Below are 23,761 nucleotides of genomic sequence, written 5' to 3' on the forward strand. Positions count from 1 at the left end.
CTGTAATATATGTATTATAATTTTATTATGTTGGTAGTCAGAATAAATAAAAATGCACTATTTCAATCCGAGATGCATGTCATTTTTTTACACTATTCTGAGGTTTATGTTCTGACTAAGCGAGTTTCAACTGTGATTTACTCTGTAACGGTAGATGGTAAGAACCCAATTTCTTTTTTATATAATACAGTAAACATTCAAGTCTACATTTCTATACATATCATAGGCACCAAGTCCGGAAAACTATGTCATTGGATGTGTTTTTTATCAAAACTGTGTTTCTTCATAACAGGTTTTTGAGATACATGAATGAATAGACTAGGGTACTGGTAAGACTATGTAAACATATTATATATCGAAATCTTCGTTAAAATGTCAAGTTTCATGAAAGAATAACAGTGAGTTTCTATCTTGTTCCAGTAGGGGGCAGTAGGCGGTTTTATTTGGGTTGGTCAGTTTGGTAATGACTGACCATGCTATTTATAGATGGCAAAATATCTACAGTGGTACATGTGGGAAACTTTTTATTTTTTTATTATTGAACTAGACAAATCACCCTTTAAAATGAGATATGTCATAGGTATGGGCTCCCTGTAGAAAAAAAGTTGTTACCAAAATAAACCTTAAAATGATTGTATCTTTTTTCCATGTGCTAAAAAGCACTTTTGAAAAAAGCGCATTTTTTTTAAATGGCTTCCAACACAAAAACTATACATTGTATCAACTCAATTCATTTTTTCCCTGGAAGAAAACTTGTCAAGCTTTCTCTGAAGGTCTTTTATTGTCACAGAGTCACAACAGAGAATTTTCAATAAATCATTCAAAAACGCATATTTCCCATAGAGAAAAGCAATAACAACATGGGATTTGACTTGAACACTTCAGAGGGTTAAAAAATTGACTAAAATTGGACTAAAACGTTTTACGTTTTCGTCGACTAAAATGACTAAAACTGACTAAAACCCTTAGGAGTTTTCGTCGACTAAAACTATCAAGGATAGACTGACTAAGATTAATTAAGCATTTTGTCCAAATGACTAAGAGTGACTAAAACTAATAAGCATTTCGTCCAAAAGACTAAGACTGACTAAATCTAAAAAATGCTTGCCAAAAACAACACTGCTAGATGTGCGCGTCCTTTGTGCACAAAACCATTTAGCCTGGAAGTGTTTGAAAAGTGTTCTCTTCTATGGTTATATTTGGAAAGTTAAACTGCATAGAAGACACTTGGGATCACACTATGAGTGTTGTTTTGGGGGTTTTGACCAGATTTATTACGGTATATAGTTTTGCCATTTATCTTGGCCTCCGTTTTAGTATTTAGGAAACACCACCTGATCACATGCCCTCGCAAATGAAAGCATTTGTTTTTGAGAGGAATTGTTTGTCTTTATTTCTCTGGTGTGTAACATGATTGAAATAAATTGATACAATCAGCCTTGATATTAGTTATCTACTACATAAAATGTCTTTGATATTTCTGTAAATGTTTACCCGTTTACCCCCGCCCCCCGGTTTCCTTTCAGAGGTCATTGTATTTATTATGGGGATTTGAATTGCCATGGGGCCATTGTCTAAGGCTAAGCCCATCAAAGACGGCTCCAGACAAAGAACCGGTACTGAGAACCGGTGCCTGATTGGTTAGCGAGTTTGGTGACAGAACACCAATAACTTAACTCATCGTGCACAAAAACGTACATCAGCATAGTTAGCAAGTTGTATAGTCTTTCTGGGAATACATATGGCAATTCTGGCAGAGACTAGAGGGTCATGAATTTCAGTTTCTGTACATGTGAACACATCACGAGCCGTTACCTCTGCGTTGTTGTAGTAAGCCGTGCTGTTCTTCTCCTGCACGTCCTCTCCTCTGGCCGTGAAGAATGTCAGAGGGTAGAAGTCTTTATGGGAGGGCTGCTTCCCACTCGCCATCAGCTTCCCATCGTAGAACAACTCAGATGTGTAGCTGTGGAAAAGGGGTGAAGATGGAGGGGAAATGAGGCACAATTCATGACTTCTACCACTTCAACTATATTTGACCTATGCGGTTCATGCCTTAACCCATTTTGACCTGAGATCAGATTAAAAAAATGTCTTCTACATCAGTTTTCTGAAAAAGCTATGTTTTTATCTCAGACCTACAAGCTCGTAGCGCTTGTAGATCTGAAGCATAACATAATGCTAACACCAAAAGGGGTTCCCGCCCCAACAAAGTGAAAAACTAAAGATCTGGAAGTGGTCACAACATACAGTAGTTATCCACTGCCGTTTGGCTCAATACATTTTCTCTCATTGGCCTGGATTCCCTGAATTATCTCTCTACAACCTCCATTCTCCTCCGACTAGGGCTGACCTTCGTTCTTTTGAAGTCAAAGCTTCTAGCCCTAAGAACAAGCCGAATTTTGAAGCTTCGACGTCAGTAATTCATGAATCGTGGAGCTCAAGCGCATGGTATTTGTACATTTACTGAAAAATAATATTCATTTTATTTCTCATTTTCAAATTTCTCATCATCGAACATCATCTAGCTCGGCCCATCTCCTGTGACATCTCACCCACGCTCCCATCAACCCACAGTGCTCAAACCTACTTGATGATGGCTTCGTGGGAGCGGTAGTTCTCACAGAGGAGGATGCGGCAGGGGAACTCGCCGGGGTAGTGCTCGTAGAGACGGTCCAGAAGTGACACGTGTAGGTTGCGCTCTCGTGCAAACTCGCTGTACACGAATGGACTGAGCTGCAAGAGAGAGAAGTAGCACAATAGCACACGGTCAAGTATTTCCCCCATTGAGTCTCATCATTTCCTCCTTCAATCATTTCTTTAACTCACTGCTGCAAGTGTTGACAAGATTTGACTGAAAATGTCCACACTGCACTCAGCCTGTAATTTTATGATCCGACTAATTTTGTTATGAAATGATACTATTCTTGCATTGTGCCATGCATTGCTACGTTTATAGGATTTCTTGTTTTTATTCATTCAATTCATTCACACTTTTTACGTTTAAATTGACCGTATATTGTGGGAAAATGGATCTTAATATGCTGTATGTACAATGTTCTTAGATTCCTGGTTTGGTAATCGGTACTTACTGATGGAAAACATGATTAATATTTACCACCATTATTTTAACAAGAAGCCTGAACTGCACATCGACACAAAAATCTAAATCTAAACTAGACCTACACAAACACTCAATTAATGCTACCCGTTTGACTGCTGCTTATCTAACCCATTCTGACCTGAGATCAGATTCTATAAATGTCTTCTACATCCTGACAGTTTACCATTCTGACCTGAGATCAGATTCTATAAATGTCTTCTACATCCTGACAGTTTTCTGAAAAAGCTATGTTTCTATGTCAGTCGTTCTTCGATTTTTCAAAAATAGCAGACCTACAAGCTCGTAGCGCGCCACCGAGTGGCGCGCTACGAGCTTGTAGGTCTGCTATTTTTGAAATAGCTAAAGCATAACATAATGCCAACGCCAAAAGGGGTTCCCGCCCAGAATGGGCTAACACAGATTTTGTCCGATCCATAATTTAAGCCAGCAGGAGGTAAAAGGTCAGCCAGCTGTAATGAGCTTTCCGACTCAGTCAATGGAGGCCAAAAGGAGAGTTTGTTTCCAAAATGGAACAAAAAGGAGCAAGAGTGAGATGTCATTAAAATAATTCCGGTTTGCAATCTGTGGGGTTTTTCATCCGTTGTCCAATGTTAATCCTGTGCTTGTACAGCATGTCTTTAAAAAATAAGGAGCTGAGGAAATGAGGTTTTAATTCCCACTGTTGCTTTGGAAACATTGAGTAATGGGAGATGAATTTGTGTTATCTATACAGTGAAGCAGTTAACACCTTGGCTCTACTGGGGAAATACTGTGCCATTTCTCATCGTTCTACCTGGATGCTACATTTAATCTACAGTAGCAACGGCAGCTATTCTTTTTGGTTTTCATTTTATGCCACTGCGTCTGTCTGAGGCAATACTTCCCAGAACTGAGTGTTGAGAGTATTGAGAAAGACTTTTTTCCGTTAACGCTGTCTGACAATCTCTGGTCTTGGAAAGAAAACAGAGAAAATACCACAAGGGGATCCACGCAAGTGGCATCTTAAGGGTAATCCCTTGGCTGGTTATACATCCATGTTTCTGTGCACCCTTCGCCAGGCGACATTTGCTTTTCACTTGATATTGTTTGAGACAATAAAATCACGATTTATACACCAAACCCAAAATATATCAAATATAAATTTATTCCAAGGCAACATGGCTCTTCCATGGGCAGAGGGAGAGGGCATAAGTTTGCACTGGGGATAATGGTCTGCGCAGAAACCACACTTATGCATTATGTAACAGGTAGCACAGGTGTTTTAGGGATAAAGGATGGTGTCTAAGATAGAAACATTTGCGGGGGAATACCCCTTGCGCAATGCTAAATCCCTAAATAGTGGCTTTAGCGAACTTGGCCCAAGATAGGGCCCTTAGAACACCCAATTTAAAAATAATGGAATTCCTTCAGTCACCCTATCCAATGGTACTGGGCTTACCTGCATGTGGTCTCCGGCCAGCACGATGCGGGTGGTCTTGCTGGCCAAAGCGAAAGGCATGATGGTCTCACACTCCATGGCCTGGGCTGCCTCATCCAACAGGATATGAGAAAATAGTCCTGCCAAAATGACATAGCAAGTCAGTGTCAGCCGTCAAGTCATTTTTGGTTACATGTTACACATGTAGTAACACTAGGTTACTACATGTGATTAGACTACCCCTAAAGTGCAATGTGTGATAGTGATATTTAGTTTTACATCTGGAAACTTGAATCTTACTGTAATGTGGTTCTGATCGCCAATGATTCAAACAATTATAATGATTGCTCAATAAATGCCTACCCGGATTTTATAAGTCTTAGTTTTGTACTCAACTATAAACTATAACTTATCCCAACGCCTAGAACCCAGGTTAGTCTAGTCATCGCAGCACTTCACAGGCTGAGCGAGCCCCAGGGGCATCTGCTCCTTTCACACGGTACTGCCTGGAGTGTATAATTGTGCATTAGCGTGTCTGGTACCTAGTTGATCGCGGTGAGAGAGCCACTGCACGTAGCCAGTAAGCATAACAGTCACAGAGGTGTGAGAGGCGAGCTCCAGCAGCACATACACAACCAACACAATGGGAACAGCTGGAGCAGCGAGATAATTAGGATTAAATCCATTTGGTTCCATGTGTACACTCTCAGAGTGATGGGGGACCTTAAAACATTTGAGAACCACTGTACTGTACACTAAATGGAACAGAGCCTTCATTTGTATAATCGGTAACACCTGTGAAGGAAGTAGGAAAGGGGCCCGGAAGTAGGAAGAGTTATTCCGTGTGCATAGAGGCAGAGCCCATTGATTACCATGCTGACATTTTCATTAACAATTCATTGAACTTCATGCCAACCTCCTGAGAAGGGCAAATCAACTTCAAATTACATGGGTTCTCTCATCCAGGTTTTAATCTAGTTGCAATTACTATGTGGAAAAACATGGATGCCGCACAGTGACCGTCCACTAAATACCCTGCCCCATCACAGAACCCTGCCTCTCCATCAACTCTTTCAAGCAGCCTGTGGTAAACACCTGTGGTAAAACATTTTATAAAGGGCTGCAGCTCAACCCGATTTAAAAAGCTCAAACGTTCGCTCACTGCTGTAGAGGGGAGGTGGATGAAACGGCATGGCAAATGAGCGGCAGAGAGGCGAAAGGGAAATGGGGAGAGAGACAGAGTGAGAGAGGATGAATACCAACCAATGAACAGCCTCTGAAGCCCCCAACTCAACTGTACAGATATGAAATGTGACGGTTAGGAGAAATAAACTGACGTGGTGGTGATGGCGATGGTGGGGACTGACTGCAAGAAACGTTTAAAAATAATAATACATGGATTGGACAGACCTAGGATAGGAAAAGAAAAAAAAAAAAAAAACGAATGGGCTCGAGGCATGTGCAATACTGTGGCTGTCTTGGTTTCTTTTTCTTTTTTCTTGTTTTTCTGCTTTCTATGGTATGGTGTGGATGATGAACTGGAGGAATATATATATATATATATATATAAATAAATAAACTTGTGAAAGCCCTATTATGGGCAAGTTGGGCAATGCAACTGGTTGGAATGTTCAGACATTAAACAACCACTCCCTTAGTTGGAATGCCACAATCAAGAATATTGTTACATTAATGTTCTAATGCTATTATGTAGAGGAGCTAATTTTCTTATTTTGTTTATATACACATTTCAAGTGATGACAAAAATGGCCCATGGTGCCCCCTGGAATCAAGTGGGCATAGGAACACAATAACTGCTGCAAAACGTGGAAGAGGGGAAACAACTAAATCAATCATTACAAAGAAAAGATAATTTAGAAGACCACACTGTGTTAGGCGTTTGTGGGAGGAGGGGACATTTCTTAGCACTATAAAGTAGGTCCACCACGGGTCCCCATTGCCTCTTCTCCCGGGGATTTTCATCAGCATGGAATGTCGGGAGAAGGGAAGAAGCAGGGGGTAATGATGTAAAGTACATTAGAAGCAGGCAGATGGTGTTCCTAAGCAACGAGACAAAGCCATCTTTGGTGACGCATTAGACTGTTATTAAGCTTGTGCTGACAAATTGGTTTGTTTTCCTGTGTCTTTTTTTACATGACTCAAATGAGTTCTCTCTTGATTGCGAAATGTCCCCTGCAAGGGACCAAATGCCAAATACCAAAGTTATCCCAGCTGATCAAAAGATTTGCACATGGATGTACATGGAGTACATGGAGTACATCTACGTCTTATCTGCCGAGACCAGATTGTTAAACAACCCTGGAGGTTAAAAAGGAAGCAATGGCCACCGTGTAATTCCTGCCCTGGTTTCAACCACCCTGGGCAAGACCTAAGCTGAAAAGACTATCAGCGGAAGTTGCGGGATTTTAGCGGAAGTGAAATCGTTGATGCTTTACAAATCAGTTAACATTCTCCGCGAATGAAACAAGTGTTGTGATTGGTCGGGAAAATATCCTATCCGGGGGAAATACATTTGACGGCTGTTCCGGAGGATACAACCGCCGATAGCTTCTCTGCCTTAGGTTGTGACCAGGCTTTTCTTTTCGCAGATAAGTAAGCCTGGGACCGAGGCTAGGTATCAACCCAATTTTAGACTATTTTGAAAATACAAGCCAAGCAAAACTCGAAGTGTCGCCAAGGGACATCTAAAGGATGTGAAGTTCAATATTGGAGATGACCCAATACCAACGGTGTCTGAGCAACCTGTCAAAAGCCTGGGCAGATGACAGATATATCTGCTAATGGACATACGCATCGTAGCACCTGACATGTTTTGTTTTGTTTTTCATGTTTTTTTGTTTTCTCTCTCTTCTGTTTTTTTCTCTGTCTGTTTCATGTCCCCCACTCCCCCCCTTTTTGGTAAAAAATAAATAAAAAAAATACATCTAATGTAAATATGTAATGTCTTTGCTTTTTTACCAAAATAAAACTGAACTGAACATAACATGATAACATTACTTGCACGCTCTGCTTGCGCAAGTAAATACACCTCTCAATGCCACTCTTAACATCAAGGCAAATCTCATGTGAGCCCACACCATTTATTGGCACAATGGATAGTCTTAACATCACATCCCATGTTTTATGATTCCGTCTGGTCTCTAGCAAATGGTTTGTTATACTTTTGCCAAATTTTCACCCTTTTGACTTCTTATTCTGCACCGTTTTGAGATACACTCAAGAGTTAAATGAACACTATAGATTGCACTGTGACCTCACCGGGCTCCAAGTCGAGTTGGCAGAGGTACTGGGAGGTGCTGAGGGTGACCACTACCACACGATGCCTGAGGATGTCGTCCCTCCTGGGCATCTGGAACGTGTACTGTGTGCTGGAGATCAGACAGTACTGCTGAACCACTGGGTGAACCGTCTTCACCCAGCGGTTTCGGAAGTATACCCTGGAAAGATGAAGACAAAATATGAGAAAAAGAGAATAAGATCCAGAGGAATAAGACTGGATCCACAGATCTGGATTAGGAAAATAAACTGGAAGTTAATATTTGTAAAACATTATACTGTACATATGGCAGAATCTACTTTCCTTCTGTTTATGTGCTAAAGAGTTGCTTTGCTGTGCAATGTAAGGGAATGAGGAAAATTGGAATACCAATGTAAAATCGAGGGAGAAAGATCTCTCCAATATTTCGAGTTACATCTTGGCAAGGGTAACTACACGACCCAAACCTCTACGCCAAGTATATTTGGTCTTTAAGAGCATCTTCACCCCAGACAGGAGGGCCTGAGTCTGTGATTACAGAGGGATTCATACCAGAACTCCTGGGTAGTACACAGACCACTCATGCGGAACAAGTCATCTGTTCTTCGCTAGCGCAGAATCACATACACACACAGCTTGAGGTCAGAGAGAGACCGTGTTCCCTTTTCGTTTCCAGCATTGTGATTACGAATCACTGATGCAGTGTAAGAAGAAGTGGAGATGTGGCATGTCTGAAGCGCTCGTGTGTGTGTGTGTGTGTGTGTGTGTGTGTGTGTGTGCGCGCGTCCGTCCTTAGGCCAAACTGAATGGTTTAGCATTCTGGAGGTAACGTCTGCAGTCAGCCTGATGTCTGCCAGTCGTGTTGCTTCGGGGCAACACAAGCCCAATCATTCACTAATTGCAGTTTAACAGAGATGGACTGCTCTGACCAAGGGGTCTAACCAGGAGGCTAATTCAGTTGATGTATATATAGATCAGTGAGGCGTCATATGGAATCCTCCAGGCTATGCTGGGCTTAGCTGGCACCACAGACCACAGCCGTTGATGATGGCCCAGAAAAGGTTAGGTCAAAAACGTGAGCTTGGTATTAAGTTCTACTGAGCAGAGACACAAGATAGTAGTACAAATCTAGGAATAGAATAAAAAGATTTTAAAAACGTATTGTTTCATTTACATTATTTTACAGGGTAAATGAAGTAAACACAGTTCATCCATCTATAAGTTCATGGAATCTGTGTGCGCGCACGTGTGTGTGTGTGTGTGTGTGTGCGCGCGTCTGTCACATATCGAGAAACGAAACTTCAAAATTGGCTTGTGTATCCGAACCAAAGTTCCACAAGTCTGAGTCTGATTGACAGTGTGTGTGTGTGTCCTTACCTGAGAGGTCTGGCGTGCGGATTGCCTGCTTCCACGTACGGATGAAGGTAGTCCTTAATGTAAAGGTCAGCCGCACTATTGGAATGGGTGCAAATCAGGACCCTGGAGATACAGAGGACAGGAGAACAAAGCTTTGGTGAGGAGAATAGATGAAATGTTCAGAAGAGATTAAATACTGGTTCAGAGAAATAAATAAATAGTGATTAGGGTTGGGTGACGATACGAATACATTGTCAATCGCGAATATACGAATCCAATCGCCGAATATTTTTATTAGAAATCACCTCCGTTATAATGTATGCTCCCACAGTCCCCGCACTCAGCAGCATCGGGCATAGCGTGTAGCCCCTACTGGTGCTGCAACCCACTGATTGACCTTCATATCCGCCTGTAATCTAAGTTATTTTTTATTGAAAACGTGAACGAACCCCGACACCAGCGCTGCAAAAATACAGATCTACAAGCTCTCAACGCGTGGCAAACGGCACTGCAAAAACAGGCAGGACGCGATGCCTTGAGAGCTTGTAGATCAGCAGCAGCCCGGCCGCAGCAGCTTGTGGGCTCTGCTCCGAGCCTCCGACTGACCGGTGCGGGGAGGCAAGGGAGCAAGTTACCCTGGCTGCGCAGCTGCGCTGCAGAAACAGACTGATCTACAAGCTCTCAACGCCTAGTGAACGGAGCTGCAAAAACAGGCAGGACGCGGCGCCTTGAGAGCTTGTAGATCTGGCTTTACTTTTATGACACGAATACATCGTTAATCGGCGAATATTTGTCAGACGATGGGCGGTTGAAAACAATTGGCATATCGCCCAACCTTAATAGTGATGCACCGAAATAAATAAAAACGGTTGAAAACTGAAAATAAGCACAATTGGCTCAAGTTGGCTGAATATCCAATGCCCATATACCAAACATGAAACAGTCGTTTCTCAATTTCGCTCGTATTTATTTTAAATCAATAAAGATGATCTCATCTCTCACTCCCATCGTTTTCTTAAGATGCAGATATTGACAATTGAATAGCTTTAAAAATGTATTAGTGATAAGGCTACGTAAAACAGTAGTGCACAAGCTTGGTGAAATAGACTTGTAACGCAGAAATAATTCAGTGTTTTACATTTAAATATCGAGCGGAATACGTCAGATTGTGGCCCGCTTTGAATAGAAAGCGGGACATGCTGGGTGTATCTGACCGTGATCTGTACATCCCCATGTTACACAATGATAAGCAGGTCTACAGGGGTCACTATGTCTCGTCTCTGGTATGAATTATAGATGTGTTAAAAGCAAACATAGAATATATAAAACACAGGTTAGAACGTTTCTAATTAATATTGCATTGTTGCACATTTTTCCACTGGAGTTTTCATTACATATAAACCTCCAACTTTATGAAAAGAAAAATCTATCTCTTCTATTTAAGGGGGCCTGACATGCTCGCATACATTTCTAATGGATTTATGGACCATTGTTATTTTTCTTGCCATCTCTGCACAGTGACGGGGGTGTATGCATGTAATGCAACATGCACAAAGAGGACATTTGTGCTATGCACTGTCATTACACTTCAAATCACAAGTCACTACAGTGACAGAGCTGGATTGATCAAATCATAGTTCAGCGGGGGGGGGGGGGGGGGGGGTCATTGTGGGGCACAGCACATGGTATGCCAATATGCATGCGTGCGTACACTTTGGGTGCAAACTCACCCAAAGTGTCTGTTAATATCTACACACACACACACACACACACACACACACACACACACACACACACACACACGACTATCAACATGGCTTTTTCTGCCCGTGTTCGGACCTGCTGTGGTCCTGCCGGAGGATGTGTTTGACGGCCTGTGCCAGGGTGAAGGTCTTGCCGGTGCCATAGGGCCCAATGATGAGGACGGGGGGCAGTGGGTGGGCCACGGGCGTGGTGATGGCCAGGATGGCCTCCTTCTGCTTGGCGTTGAGCCGGGGGTCCAGCTGCTCGTCCCACTGCCTAGAGGGCCCGCACAAACAAACACACACAGGGAGAGTGAGGGATGGAGAGTTTGAGATAATCGCAATTATTATTTTTTTGCATAATGGTCAATCATTTCCATGTCGAATTTTTGTTTAATAATATATTTTAAAGAAAAATATTGTAGATCAGCTATTTGTTTTTGTATGTTACGGCAGCCGTATTTTGTATATTGATCTTATTGGTGGCTTGTATTATATTGCTTTCTTTTTGTGTCCCTAATAAGGTGGTGAATGCGTAATGGAGCCGAGTGCTGAGAGAAGTGTGGAGTGGGTGTGGTGCTGATTGGTTGCTGTTGAGTGTGAAATGAATGATTGAGCAGAAGGAAGCAGATTGTCAGGTCCAGCCTCTGGACCTACCTACCCCTTCATTTCCATTGGATGATTAGGTCCACACCCTTACCATGATTGGCTGTGCTTCAGAGTCCTCTCCTATAAAGCCTCAGTTGGAGCTCACGATTTCAGAGGACTGTCAGCTTAACAGCAGCAGAGATTAAATCCCTCTGTCCTCTCACCCAAACCAAGCCTTTAGAGACTTTGATTCTTCTTTTGTTTTGATTGAGTGTACTTAGTTTAGTTGTTTTCTGTTATAGGTTAGGCATCTTCAATTCAGATATTTTTGTAACCTTTTATTTCTTTTGTAAATAATTATTCAGTTTTAAATCCTTTGTCCTGTTAGTTTATGTTGCAACCTTTACACCACTACATGTTCTTTACATTGTATACAGCACTAGAAATAAGGGTTGTTACATTGTATAAAGTTAATGTAAATTATACGTCAAGGACAAGGGTGGTTACTTTGTGATACGTCTGTAGTAGGACAATAGAAAATAGTAAAATAGACAAAGAAAATCTATTTCATAATATAGGGGAGTTATTGAGAAAGAGCTACAGTACACGGTGAATGAGAATGAATTAGAGGGATATGAAGTCAGCCGGTACGGCTCAGCTTCCTTCAGTCAAAGCACAGTATAAGAGTGTGCCAATAATGGATACAGTATGCATGAACACCCCCAGTTCATGCAAACATAGCACTAAATGCGCATGTGTGTCTTGTGCGAATGCTCGTGAATGGAGTTTGTGTGTCTCCTAATATCACTGTCCTCATTAGCCTGACTACATCCCCTGAAGCTGTGAATCCAGCAGCACCAAATTGATTAAGCTCCAACAGAGACATACCAGGAAGATTAGAACAACCACATAGGTTGTGTTCATACCTGGGTGTAAAACTGGAGGCATAACACTCAAGTGCCTGGAAATACTATCAAGTATAAACTTAACTAAAACTCAACTATTTCCAATTAAAACCAAGCCTGCAGCATTCATAGCCTGCTGCTCAGATAAGGCAGTAGCCTAGAAAAGCAGGAAGGGAATTATGTTCGACTTTGGCTCTCGTCAATAAAGATTAGTCCCTCCGAAACACCTGCTCTGCTTCAGAGGGAGAAATTGAAAGCTTCAAAGAATTTAAGTTTTCTGAATGCATGTCCAATCAGCAAAGACAGATTGTTCTGACAACTATATTAAAGACGTTTCTGTATAATAAAGACTTTGCCTCATTAAGCTCGCCTGGCTTCAGTCCAAATGCATAAACAAAAACTGGCATCCTTTTTGGATGACGAACCCTTGCAGGGGTTAGTCTAGAGCAGGGGTCCTCAATAGGGGGGCCGCGGTCCACGACTGTACCGCGGACCACCTCTCTGTGGACCCTGGGCAAATTTATTTTTATTTTATTTATTTTTCGTTTTTAAACTTAAGTAAAAGTGTTCTTTGTGCCTCAACACAATACCTCTCATTTGCTGTGAATTTTTGGAGGGGAATATTTGTGAAACATTTTATTTCCATACTCTGCACCCCAGTATTGATTGGTTGGGAGGGGATCCGATTTGTATAAGCTTGCCTTGGTGTGACTGTACTAAACAGGTATAGAGCCCCGCTCTCCGCTGCATGGCCCGCGCCGCGCTCATGGGACCGGACCATAGTCTTTTTGAAAGGTTACTGTGGTCTGTGAACCCTGTGGGTCCACTCAAAAATGAGTTTTATTGAGGGGCGATAGACCCTCTTACAGTATGTCCAGCTTTTGGAGTATGTGCACAAACTTTGTCCTACACAAACATTTGTGTAGGACAAAGTTTACATCAGTGTCTATTTTACATCATGACAAATTCTCTAACGAACAATTGTGATTGGCCGGAATGATTATGTACGATGATAAGACTGCCCCTCACTTCACACTATAGTATTGTGTCAATTACGTCAACGGGAGTGGATTAATGTGCCCCACACAACATACCTGCTCAACGGACTCAATTTGACAGGATAGAATTGCAACTGAATCCAAGTCGTTACATTCAATGCCAAACTGGAACTGTGTGGACAGTGAGTGAGCAGTAAAATTGGACATTTTCTAAACATAAGCAGGGATTGTGGAGAGACCAGGCCCTTCCTTCTCCCAGCTGGTGCGTAAATGAAGGAGGAAGAAACCAGTGAAATTATTTTCTGTACAAGCTACAGCAATTTGCAGACAGAAATAGAGGGGGGGGGGACAAAAACAAACAGGACAACAACAAAAATATATCCACATTATGAAAGGATAAAAGAATAAAGTTATACGTAGGGCATTTCAATCGTTGCCTGTCCATGTACCTGTTAGGGCTCCATGGGATAGTCGGCATCAGGCTGGCATCAGGAAAGAGGATGTTGTTGCTGTCTTTGATGCGGTCCAGGGCATAGTGCATCTCACACAGCGGCAGCCGGTTCAGCTGGAACTGCAACTCCACCTGACAGAGGCAACACAATCCGTCCATTAACACCACAGTCAGCTCAGCAACTATCCATCTTCCACTATACTTCTACCATAATGTGAGAATATTAGGGGTGTAACGATACATTAACCAAAAATGTATGAATATGGATATAAATAGGTAAACTGAAATTTGTTCTCAGCATTTGACCCATCACTTGGATCAGTGAGCCGCAGCCAAGGAGCAGTGAGCTGCAGCCGTGCCGCGCTCGGGAATCATTTGATTAGTTGATTTGACCCCCCAATCCAACACATTGATGCAGAGTGCCAAGCAGGGAGGCATTGGGTCCCTGCTTGGCAGGGATCGAACCCCGACCTCCCAGTTTCAGGGCGGACACTCTAACAACAAGGCCACTGTCTATCTATAAATGCACCATGTCTCTGTCAGTGTCTATCTGTACGTTTGTACGTACGCGTGTACGGCTGTAATGCACGTAACTCGAGAACTGTTCACCTCACAGACTTCAAATTCCACACACACGCCTTCCACACCCCCACAGGGAGTGCAGTGCTCACGTTTGTCCAGAACCGCCACTAAAGGCCTCTCCCCGGGCTCTGGACAGGGCCTCGGCCCAGGGTCCATATATCCACTAAAGGCCTCTCCCCGGGCTCTGGACAGGGCCTCGGCCCAGGGTCCATATATCCACTAAAGGCCTCTCCCCGGGCTCTGGACAGGGCCTCGGCCCAGGGTCCATATATCCACTAAAGGCCTCTCCCCGGGCTCTGGACAGGGCCTCGGCCCAGGGTCCATATATCCACTAAAGGCCTCTCCCCGGGCTCTGGACAGGGCCTCGGCCCAGGGTCCATATATCCACTAAAGGCCTCTCCCCGGGCTCTGGACAGGGCCTCGGCCCAGGGTCCATATATCCACTAAAGGCCTCTCCCCGGGCCCTGGACAGGGCCTCGGCCCAGGGTCCATATATGGAGCTAGTTTGTTCCGACATCACAACACTCCATATTCGGGCAGGGACACAGAGAGGCCAATGGGTGGAACGGGTACTCTGACATGGGTACAGCGGGTATTGCATAGCCGGGTGGGGCATGGATCTCCAACTTCCACCAAAAAACGACTGGAAAAAAATAATCCCTCCATTTAAAATTGCTGTACAATGCACAAGTACTTAGTATTGATACAATCGATTATTTGAATTGCAAAAACGATACGGTACAAAGACAATATTTCTGTTTACATTTCGATATACTTGGATTCTTGAAATTATAATCAATGTGTTGATGTTTATGTTTATTTATTTGATATGGACATAACAATCACATTGCTCATTGCACAATTGTACAACTTGTAGATGCATCGTTTACAGTGTGTTAGCACGAGTGCTAGTTTTCACCACTTGTCCATAGGAGACTTTTCTGAAAATACAAAGTTAAAAGAACACCCAATCTAAAAATAAGAAGTACATTCAATAAAAAGTACATTCAAGTGAAATTTACAGCAAGGTTACAGTACATTACATAACCTCCAGTACAAAAGTAAACAATCATTCTCGTAACCAGTCAGGAGCTATACATGTGAGCACAGTTGATCTGATTTCAACCATAGTTTGAGACCTCTATAGAACACATGACATTACCATCCGTCTCTAGTTTTAAGACCATAGGCAAGGAGTTCCATAAGTTAGCTCCCTTTACTGAAAAGGCAGACTGTCCGAATGTGTCGTTACACCTGGGAACAACACTGTTACCACTTGTAAAATGATTGATGCAGTTACTATATTGCATCCCTAGAGAATATACTGTATATACCTTTTTTCTAAATTTTCATTAATTATGCCAATTCCCAATGATGTCACACACAGTTGTAGTCAACAGTAACTCAACACTGCTAATGCAGAGGTACATTTCAGATCGTCCGGACCAGTAGATGTCACCATACACTGGCCGGGTTTAGAAACTTAGTGACTTCTCCCCAAAAGGACAACTTTTTCCATCCTGAATGACAGGTATAGTATGTCTTAATTTCTAATCCATTCATTTATTTAGTAAGGTTTTTTTTAGACCTATTGTCTTTTGCTATAAAATGAATGCCAATAACAAATTCTACATGCATTAAAGGGGGAAGGGGGGGGGGGAATCACACCTGTGTGAACTGAGCGGTGCAACTATACATTTATTGTTTAAGTTACTGTACTCTGTACTGTATTGTAGTGTAGTGTACTGTGTGGTGGTCCCCGGAACATCCAGACCACAAGGAACGCGCCCAGGGTGCCGCCCGGCCCCAGCGAACCGCCCCATGTCCGAAACGGTACAGAAATGACGAAGTTACCGTGTGGGGATCCCGGGGGGTTCTCGGAACATCAATACCCCCAGGAACGGCCCAGGACTGTGGTTATAATGGTGGGGCCAGTGATCTTGAAAATGTAAGATGCTTCATTTTTTTTTGGAAATACTGTCACGTAATTAATTATGTATGGTTATTGTTCCTTTGTGCCCAGAACCTATTAATTAACATTTGTGAACAGGTGCTTACTGCCAACAGAGAAGACAACACGCAGTTGATGATAGAATTGTCAAAATACACACTCTCTCAAAGTCGCTTTTGTCAAAACATCACAGATGGGGAAAAGGAGCAGATACTGTGACAATTTGCTTACAAAAACTATTCTACCAGAGTATTTTCCAACATGCAATGAACATACAATATTCATTGGTTAGCTACGGTTGAGTAACTGTAGATTGTGACTTGCATTGTAATGTAAACCCTCTGTGGTAAACAGCACAGTTCAACTGAACTGCATTATTTGCATAATTTCATGCCATGGTGTGTACATTCCACAAACGCTGCAATTACCCAGAATCACACACACACACACACACACACACACACACACACACAAACAACTGTATTTTTAATTGCAATTACACAACAACATACAGACTTCCGATGGCTCACTGCCCCAACGTGTAACCTTTTGCTAGAGGCAGCGCAATCGATCTGTGCACCTTTCATCCTCCAACTCTGCCCTGACTGAAGTGTCAGTGAGCCATCACCCTGAACACTGGTCTCCCGCAAGGTTGAGTCCTGAGCCCCCTCCTCTACTCACTCTTCACTTTAGACTGCACATGGCTCAAACCATGTCATCAACGATGAACGTACCTATATGGAGGAGGTACAACATCAGGTGAGGTGGTGCGCAGAGAACAACCTCGCCCTAAACACCTCCAAGACAAAGGAGCTGGTTGTGGACTTCAGACGGTGCAGAGGGGTGCAGCATGCTCCCATCCTCATCAATGTTGTGGAGGTGGAGCGTGTCACCAGCTTCAAGTTTCTGGGGGTCCACATATCTGAAGACCTTTCCTGGACCCAAAATACATCCTCCCTGATAAAGAAGGCCCACCAGCGTCTCTTTTTCCTGAGGAGATTGAGGAAAGTCAAACTTTCCCACCAGACTTCTACCGTTGCACCATCGAAAAGTACACTCACCTACTGCATTACAGCTTGGTATGGATGGAAACTGTACTGTTGCGGAGCAGAAAACACTGCAGAGGGTGGTGAAAACTGTGCAGCGTATCATAGGCTCTTCACTGCCAACAATAGAGTCCATCTACAAGCAGCGCTGCCGGTCTGGGAACTGCCCATAGATGCGAAGTCCCGTTAGTCCGAACATGCACTGCTCCCGTGCTTGCGGTTAGGTTCAGGTTTGCCCCCGTGCTTGCGTTTAGGTTTAGGTTAGGGTTAGAGATAGGGATAGTCATTTCGGAACAATGAACCTTCTGACTAATGACACGGCACCGCCGGTCTAAGGCCCTTAGTATCATTAAGGATGCCTCCCACCCCAACAACGGACTGTTCCACCCCTCCTATTCACAGAGGCGAAAGGGCTACAGATGCCTCAAGACCTCAACCACCAGATCCAGAAACAGCTTCTTCCCATCAGTCATTATTCTCTTGAACTCTTTAACCAAATCCATCCATCCCCCCCCATCCATCCATCCATCCAGCAAAAATGAGGCACAGAGCCTCGTTCCTACTCCTGAGCTGGGAGAAATGGTGGGCACTGGCGCCTGAGTTATACATAACCACTTTCACTGCCGCCCAAGTGGCCATTGGAGGTAGTTAGCTCCAGCCAACGGAGCGACGGAGAAGAAGAAACGGCTAATGTTAGCATTAGCTCAGAATGTTTCTTTCACTAGAAACGTTCATATTTCAATCGCGATGCGGTGAAAAATCACAAATCATATCCGAACATCGGATGGATGATCATCAACACGGACGTCTTGCCATCGCAGAGTGGAGTGGGTGGAGTGGCTTAGCGAAGGGTCAATTAACATCCTGTGCCTTTGTACATCCCAAATGTCACGCATTAACACAACTCAAATCAGCTTTGTCCCCCTTTGTGTGATCCGTACCTGTAGTTCCCTGTCTGGCAGCAGTCCCAACTCTTCGCAGCAGTCCTTGCAGATTCTCAAGAAGATGTAGTCCTTGGTCTTCTCCTCAATCACCGCTTCGTACACACGCTCTTTGGCGCCAGGGGGCGCCTGGATACTCGCCCACTCTCGGCCCAGTGGTAGCAGCAGGACAGAGTTCACCTTGGTCATCACCAGACGTCCAGCCAGTGTATCCTGGGATGATGGCAAAGATACACATGATCATCAGCATCATCATCACACTGAAGGCATAAATCGAGTGGATAAAGTGCAGGAGCTGTGCACGTGAAACCCCTGGAATCATGAAATAACCTGGCTTTTCCTAAATGTAAGGCACACTTCAGAAACTTGCCCATCAATGACAACAAGCCAATGGAAACTACAGCCTTATTGGACTTATTAATTACCGTTAGTATACTAATTATGTGATGACAAGGTTGAAAATGGGTGAAATGCTCCTTTAAAGGACAACTTTAGTTTTTTTCAACCAAGGTTCATGTTTTAGGTTGTCATTAGAGAAACTAAAAGGTGAGTGTAAATTTTCTTTCATTTGCTGCTTTCTTTCATTTTGGGGATTTTAGCAGTTTTTGACAGGGGGGCGGGGGCATTCGAGCATGGGGCTAAATATGTATTTTTTTACAAAATATTATGGCGATTATTTTTTTTATTATTTACTATAGTCCTAATAAACCCCAATAAATTACATCTGGCCACAAAATATCACAGGATCTATTGAATGTGACAAACTGACATATTGAGCCTATACACACAGTATAAGCCTTCCCAGTAGGCTACCTTCACATTCAGTAGATCCTGTGATCTTCTGTGGCCAGATGTAATTTCCTGGGGTTTATTAGGACTATAGTAAATAATAAATAAATAAATCTCCATCAAATTTGGTAAAAAAAATACATATTTAGCCCCATGCTCGAATGCCCCCGCCCCCCTGTCAAAAAGAGCTAAAATCCCTAAAACGAAAGAAAGCAGCAAATGAAAGAAAATTAACTCTCACCTTTTAGTTTCTCTAATAACAACCTAAAACATGAACCTTGGTTGAAAAAAACTAAAGTTGTCCTTTAACTTATTTTGACCTGAGATTAGATTAAAAAAATGTCTTCTATATCCTGACAGCTTTCTGAAAAGGCTATGTTTCTATGTCAGTCGTTTTTCAAAAATAGCAGACCTACAAGCTCGTAGCGCGCCACTCGGTGGTGCGCTATGAGCTTGTAGATCTGCTATTTTTCAATAGCTAAAGCATAACGTAATGCTAACACCAAAATGGGTTCCCGCCAAAATGGGTTAAGGGGCTGCGTGTGTAGTAGTGTACTGCATTAGTTATTGTACATCGCTTGCAGACTGCACCGGAGTACAGCCGAATTACCTCTGAAAGGGTTTCTGTCAATTTGAAGCGGGCGAAGAGCTGTCCATTCTGGGCATACTTGGCTCCACCAGAGATACCAGTCAGCATGAAGCTGGTTACCAGCTGGAGGTTTACTTTGATGTTGAACCTGGGAGACAAAAAACAAACACATTTGTTTCCTCTACATGTCTTCATACTGTAACCACTTCAAGCCAGATATACTTTTTTATATGATGAATAGCAATATGGCACTGACAAATGCCAGCATCTCACTTTGATCAAAAATGTATGTAATATTCAATATAAGGCTTGGCATGACATCCTTCATGCTTGACCACATGTCAACATCACTTCAATGCATTCAAAAATGACAAAATTGTAACAAAAGAACATATGGTAGCCAACTAGTCTATAGAAATTGATATATTTTGAGAAAGAATTCCCCACAGATGCCTACAAAATAAACTAGGTGATGGTTTAGAGATAAGCAGTTTGACATCCATCGAGTTGATTCTTATCCATATACTAAGCCAAGAGAGCCGATGTGATGTCGGCTCTCTAGGGAAAATACTTTGCATTAGTCCATAATTGCTTCTGACTGCCTCTCTGATCCTCTTCTGCAAGTGATGAAATCGAAAGAAATCCTGATGATAAACTTTTGAAAGGTGACAAAAAGTGCCTTGAAGAAATTGATTTGAAGCGTACTTGCAAACCAAATGCATTTAGGGGCCCAAAGCAAACATTCTGGGGTCTTGACATTTTCATGCAACAATTTGCTTGCATTCTCACAGAGGGGAACATACAGTAATAGGAGTAAGAGAGCTGTGTCAAAGTGTAAATAGGAGGAAACATGAGGGTGGAAAAAAACTATTTTTGGAGGGGAAATGCATGGCTTTCTGAAATTACGTCATAGGCCAGGCAAGTCTATGGACTTTAGAGTATAATTACAGTATGCATTCCCGTCCCAGCCAAAGTCTATGGATGTTAATATGTGTTTAGGATGTAATTTGTGCCAGCCAAGTCTATGACTTTAACAGCAAGGGGCAGCATTGCACTGTCAAATGAAGTGCATACCAAAGGACCTGCCACAGATGCATTGTGAAGTTCAAGGCTGACACCTTGTGGTGGGAGAAAACTAAAATAGCGTGCCTTGGATAATCTTAACAGTTATAATTTCTTTATTTGTCAGTAGATAAGGGAAGCCTGATTGGATATATAGGTCTCTGGTTCACAAGTATTATTTTTTAATAAAGAAAAAAAAAATTGTCATCAAGACAATGTCCAGAGGGGGATGCCGATGGCTGAGTGGTTAAGCCACATACCACATAGGCTCTGATGCCTGACTGACTTCCGATAGACCTTTTCTGCGCCTCAAATTTATCCCTGTCATTATTCACAGGACGATCAAATCCCCCCCAAAAAAAGAACATCACTGTCCAAATAGCAGAATCTTCAGTTCCTCTTCCAGAGAGAGAAGACAGAAAGGAGAAGAGGAAGTTAATGACAGGGCCAGAAAATAAAAGGAGTGGTACTGTACAGCTAAGTTGTTGTGAGAGGTAGCCAGTAGTAGACATGAGCTACCCGACTATATCAGCTGTCAAAGTGATATACACACACACAAAGAGCAGCAAATTAAGTTGACTTAAGTAGTTCCAGTGAATTCCCAGTCTTTTGCAGCTTTGGCTAGAACACACAGTCCACGGCTAGTTGTCGTTAACCACTCATAATGACCACATCAATGACGTCATACAGGCATTGTGAACAAAGGTAGTGTAGCATACAGGTGTACAACAAAAGTAGTGAGCTGCTTGTGATTTGCGGTTCTTTCCAACTATGGGTGAGGGGCAGACATGTCCTTAAAGAACAACTTTAGTTTTTTTCAACCAAGGTTCATGTTTAGGTTGTTAGAGAAAGTAAAAGATGTGTTAAAAAATTGCTATTGAAATTATTATTTGCTCATTTGTTATTTTTATGTTTTGACAGGGGGTGGGGACATTCGAACAAGTGGCTAAATATGTTTTTTTTTACACAACATTTTATGGCGATTTCTTTATTATTATTTACTATATTCCTACTAGACCCCAGGAAATTACATCTGTAAATAAAAGGACAGGGATCTATTGAATTTGAAGGGGGAGGTGACAAACTAACATATTGAGCCTATGACACGCAGTATGGCACCCCCCTATGTTATCCCCCTTCACATTCAGTAGATCCTGTGATCTTTTGTGGTCAGATGTAATTTCCTGGGGTCTAGTAGGACTAAAGTGAATAAAGGAATCGCATATTTAGCCACCTGTTCAAATGTCCCCGGCCCCCTCTCGCAAATAGCAAAAATCGCTAAAACAAAAGAAAGTAGCAAATTAAATTAAATTAACACTCATCTTTTAGTTTCTCTAATAACCTAAAACATGAACCTTGGTTGAAAAAGCTGTCCTTTAAAACACAACTAATGGGTTTTAGATCGCATAACAATTTCACGTGAGAACTGTAGACTTGTCAAGTGTGGAAGAAACGTAGTTCAGCATAGCCGGTCAACTTTCCTCTTTCCGTTTTGTTCTGGTGGCAGGAGCGGTGAACTGAAGTTAAATCATTTGACATTTCAATTTTAATGTCAACTATGAACTAGCAAAGGATGTTCTTGCTCCAATTAACTCCAAATTATCTTTTCTGTCACATGCCAGAGCCCTGGCTCTGCTTTTTCTGTTATAAAAAGCAAAGGCAACTTTCTGTCCAGTTACCAATGTGGAGCATTTGTTTTGAATGAACCCAACCAAAAAACAACAAATTGCCTGCACAGTGCACATCGCTGGCTGAGATGCATGTGTGAGGAAACGTTTGCATGCAGGGGTGATTGCTGAGCATGCATGTTTAAACAAGGTGGAGTCGGTCTGTCGGGCAGTGTCCACCCGTTCCGGAGAAAAGAGAAAGCAGACAAAGAAAACGAAAATAACTATGACTATGACAAACACAAGCAAGCTCCAGTGGCACACACTCACTTGCTGACTTCCTTGTACTGTGCAATTTCCTCGATGTACAGCAAGTCGTGGAGGCGGGCCTGGTAGTTCTCTTTGGTCAGGGTCTTATCCAGGACCGACTGCGTGAAGAGCTGGTCTGCCGACAGAGGAATCTGGTACCGGGATAGAAGGCTGCGCTCCAGGTCCGCCATGGTCTCGTTGGGGGTGAACTCCACAATGGTCTTACACGACGGGTCCCAGCGCTTCGCCGTCATCAGGAGCTGCTGCCTGGCTACCATTAGATGCTCCAGGTCTGAGGGAACAGAAGACAGGACGACAAATGAGAATGAGACATCCAAAGGAATGCATCTTCAATGTTTCTTCCATCGATTTATGGTCTCTTTTCACCATGCAATACTTAAACTTTGACGTAATGATTGTGACAAAAAATCTGAATGGCAAGAGAAGTTATTGTTCACAGTATGAATTGTTAGTCGGGATTCCCTAATTCCTGCAATGGTTATCACAAAACAGGACTTCCTAGATACCCATGTGTGGTTTCCAGCATACCTTCAATGGAGGCGGCATCCACCATGATGCGTTGCATCAGCACGGGCTCAGAGCCAAAGTCAAACACAATTGTCTGTCGGAAGGTTCCGAAGATCTCGGTGCTGAAGCCCACCGCTACCTTGAAGATACAGTGGTCCAAGCCATTGTCTGCCACCGCTATAATGACAATGTGCATTCAAATTAGTCATGTACTAGACTAAAATACAACTGTAGTTAATCAAGTAAAAATGCCAAAGGGGATAGGGGTGCAGGAGTTAGCCATCTAAGACCGGCCATTTGTGACGTTAAAGGTATGGCGCCTTATGGTACCTGTGGCCTCCTCTCCAGGTGTCCACTCTTGGCAACCTTTGGGTACAGTCTGTAGTCGATCCTCTGCCGACACACCGTTGATGGAGAAATGTGGTCGATGGGCATCGTAGAGGAGGGCAATGCGGTACAGCTTTCTAGCAGGCTATGGTGCACAAACAACAGTTGCTGTATTATATTAAACTTAAACTCCTTC

The 23,761-nt window shown here is 42.8% G+C and overlaps 1 protein-coding gene across 1 annotated transcript in view; it reads right to left on the bottom strand.

The window, feature by feature from the left end:
• Positions 1-23,761, bottom strand: part of helz (helicase with zinc finger) — a 76,122-nt gene that overhangs the window by 27,788 nt on the left and 24,573 nt on the right. Inside the window, exons 10-21 of the mRNA XM_083766011.1 lie at positions 23,569-23,710; positions 23,260-23,415; positions 22,732-23,002; positions 19,754-19,880; positions 18,355-18,567; positions 13,833-13,966; positions 10,990-11,169; positions 9,172-9,273; positions 7,797-7,975; positions 4,539-4,657; positions 2,588-2,733; positions 1,816-1,963 (exon numbers count right to left, since the gene is read on the bottom strand). Of these exons, the coding sequence (XP_083622137.1) occupies positions 1,816-1,963; positions 2,588-2,733; positions 4,539-4,657; positions 7,797-7,975; positions 9,172-9,273; positions 10,990-11,169; positions 13,833-13,966; positions 18,355-18,567; positions 19,754-19,880; positions 22,732-23,002; positions 23,260-23,415; positions 23,569-23,710 (1,917 nt within the window). The remainder of the gene's footprint in view (positions 1-1,815; positions 1,964-2,587; positions 2,734-4,538; positions 4,658-7,796; positions 7,976-9,171; positions 9,274-10,989; positions 11,170-13,832; positions 13,967-18,354; positions 18,568-19,753; positions 19,881-22,731; positions 23,003-23,259; positions 23,416-23,568; positions 23,711-23,761) is intronic.

The sequence above is a fragment of the Protomyctophum parallelum genome, assembly GCF_964188405.1.
Source record: "Protomyctophum parallelum genome assembly, chromosome: 5".
NCBI lineage: Eukaryota > Metazoa > Chordata > Actinopteri > Myctophiformes > Myctophidae > Protomyctophum > Protomyctophum parallelum.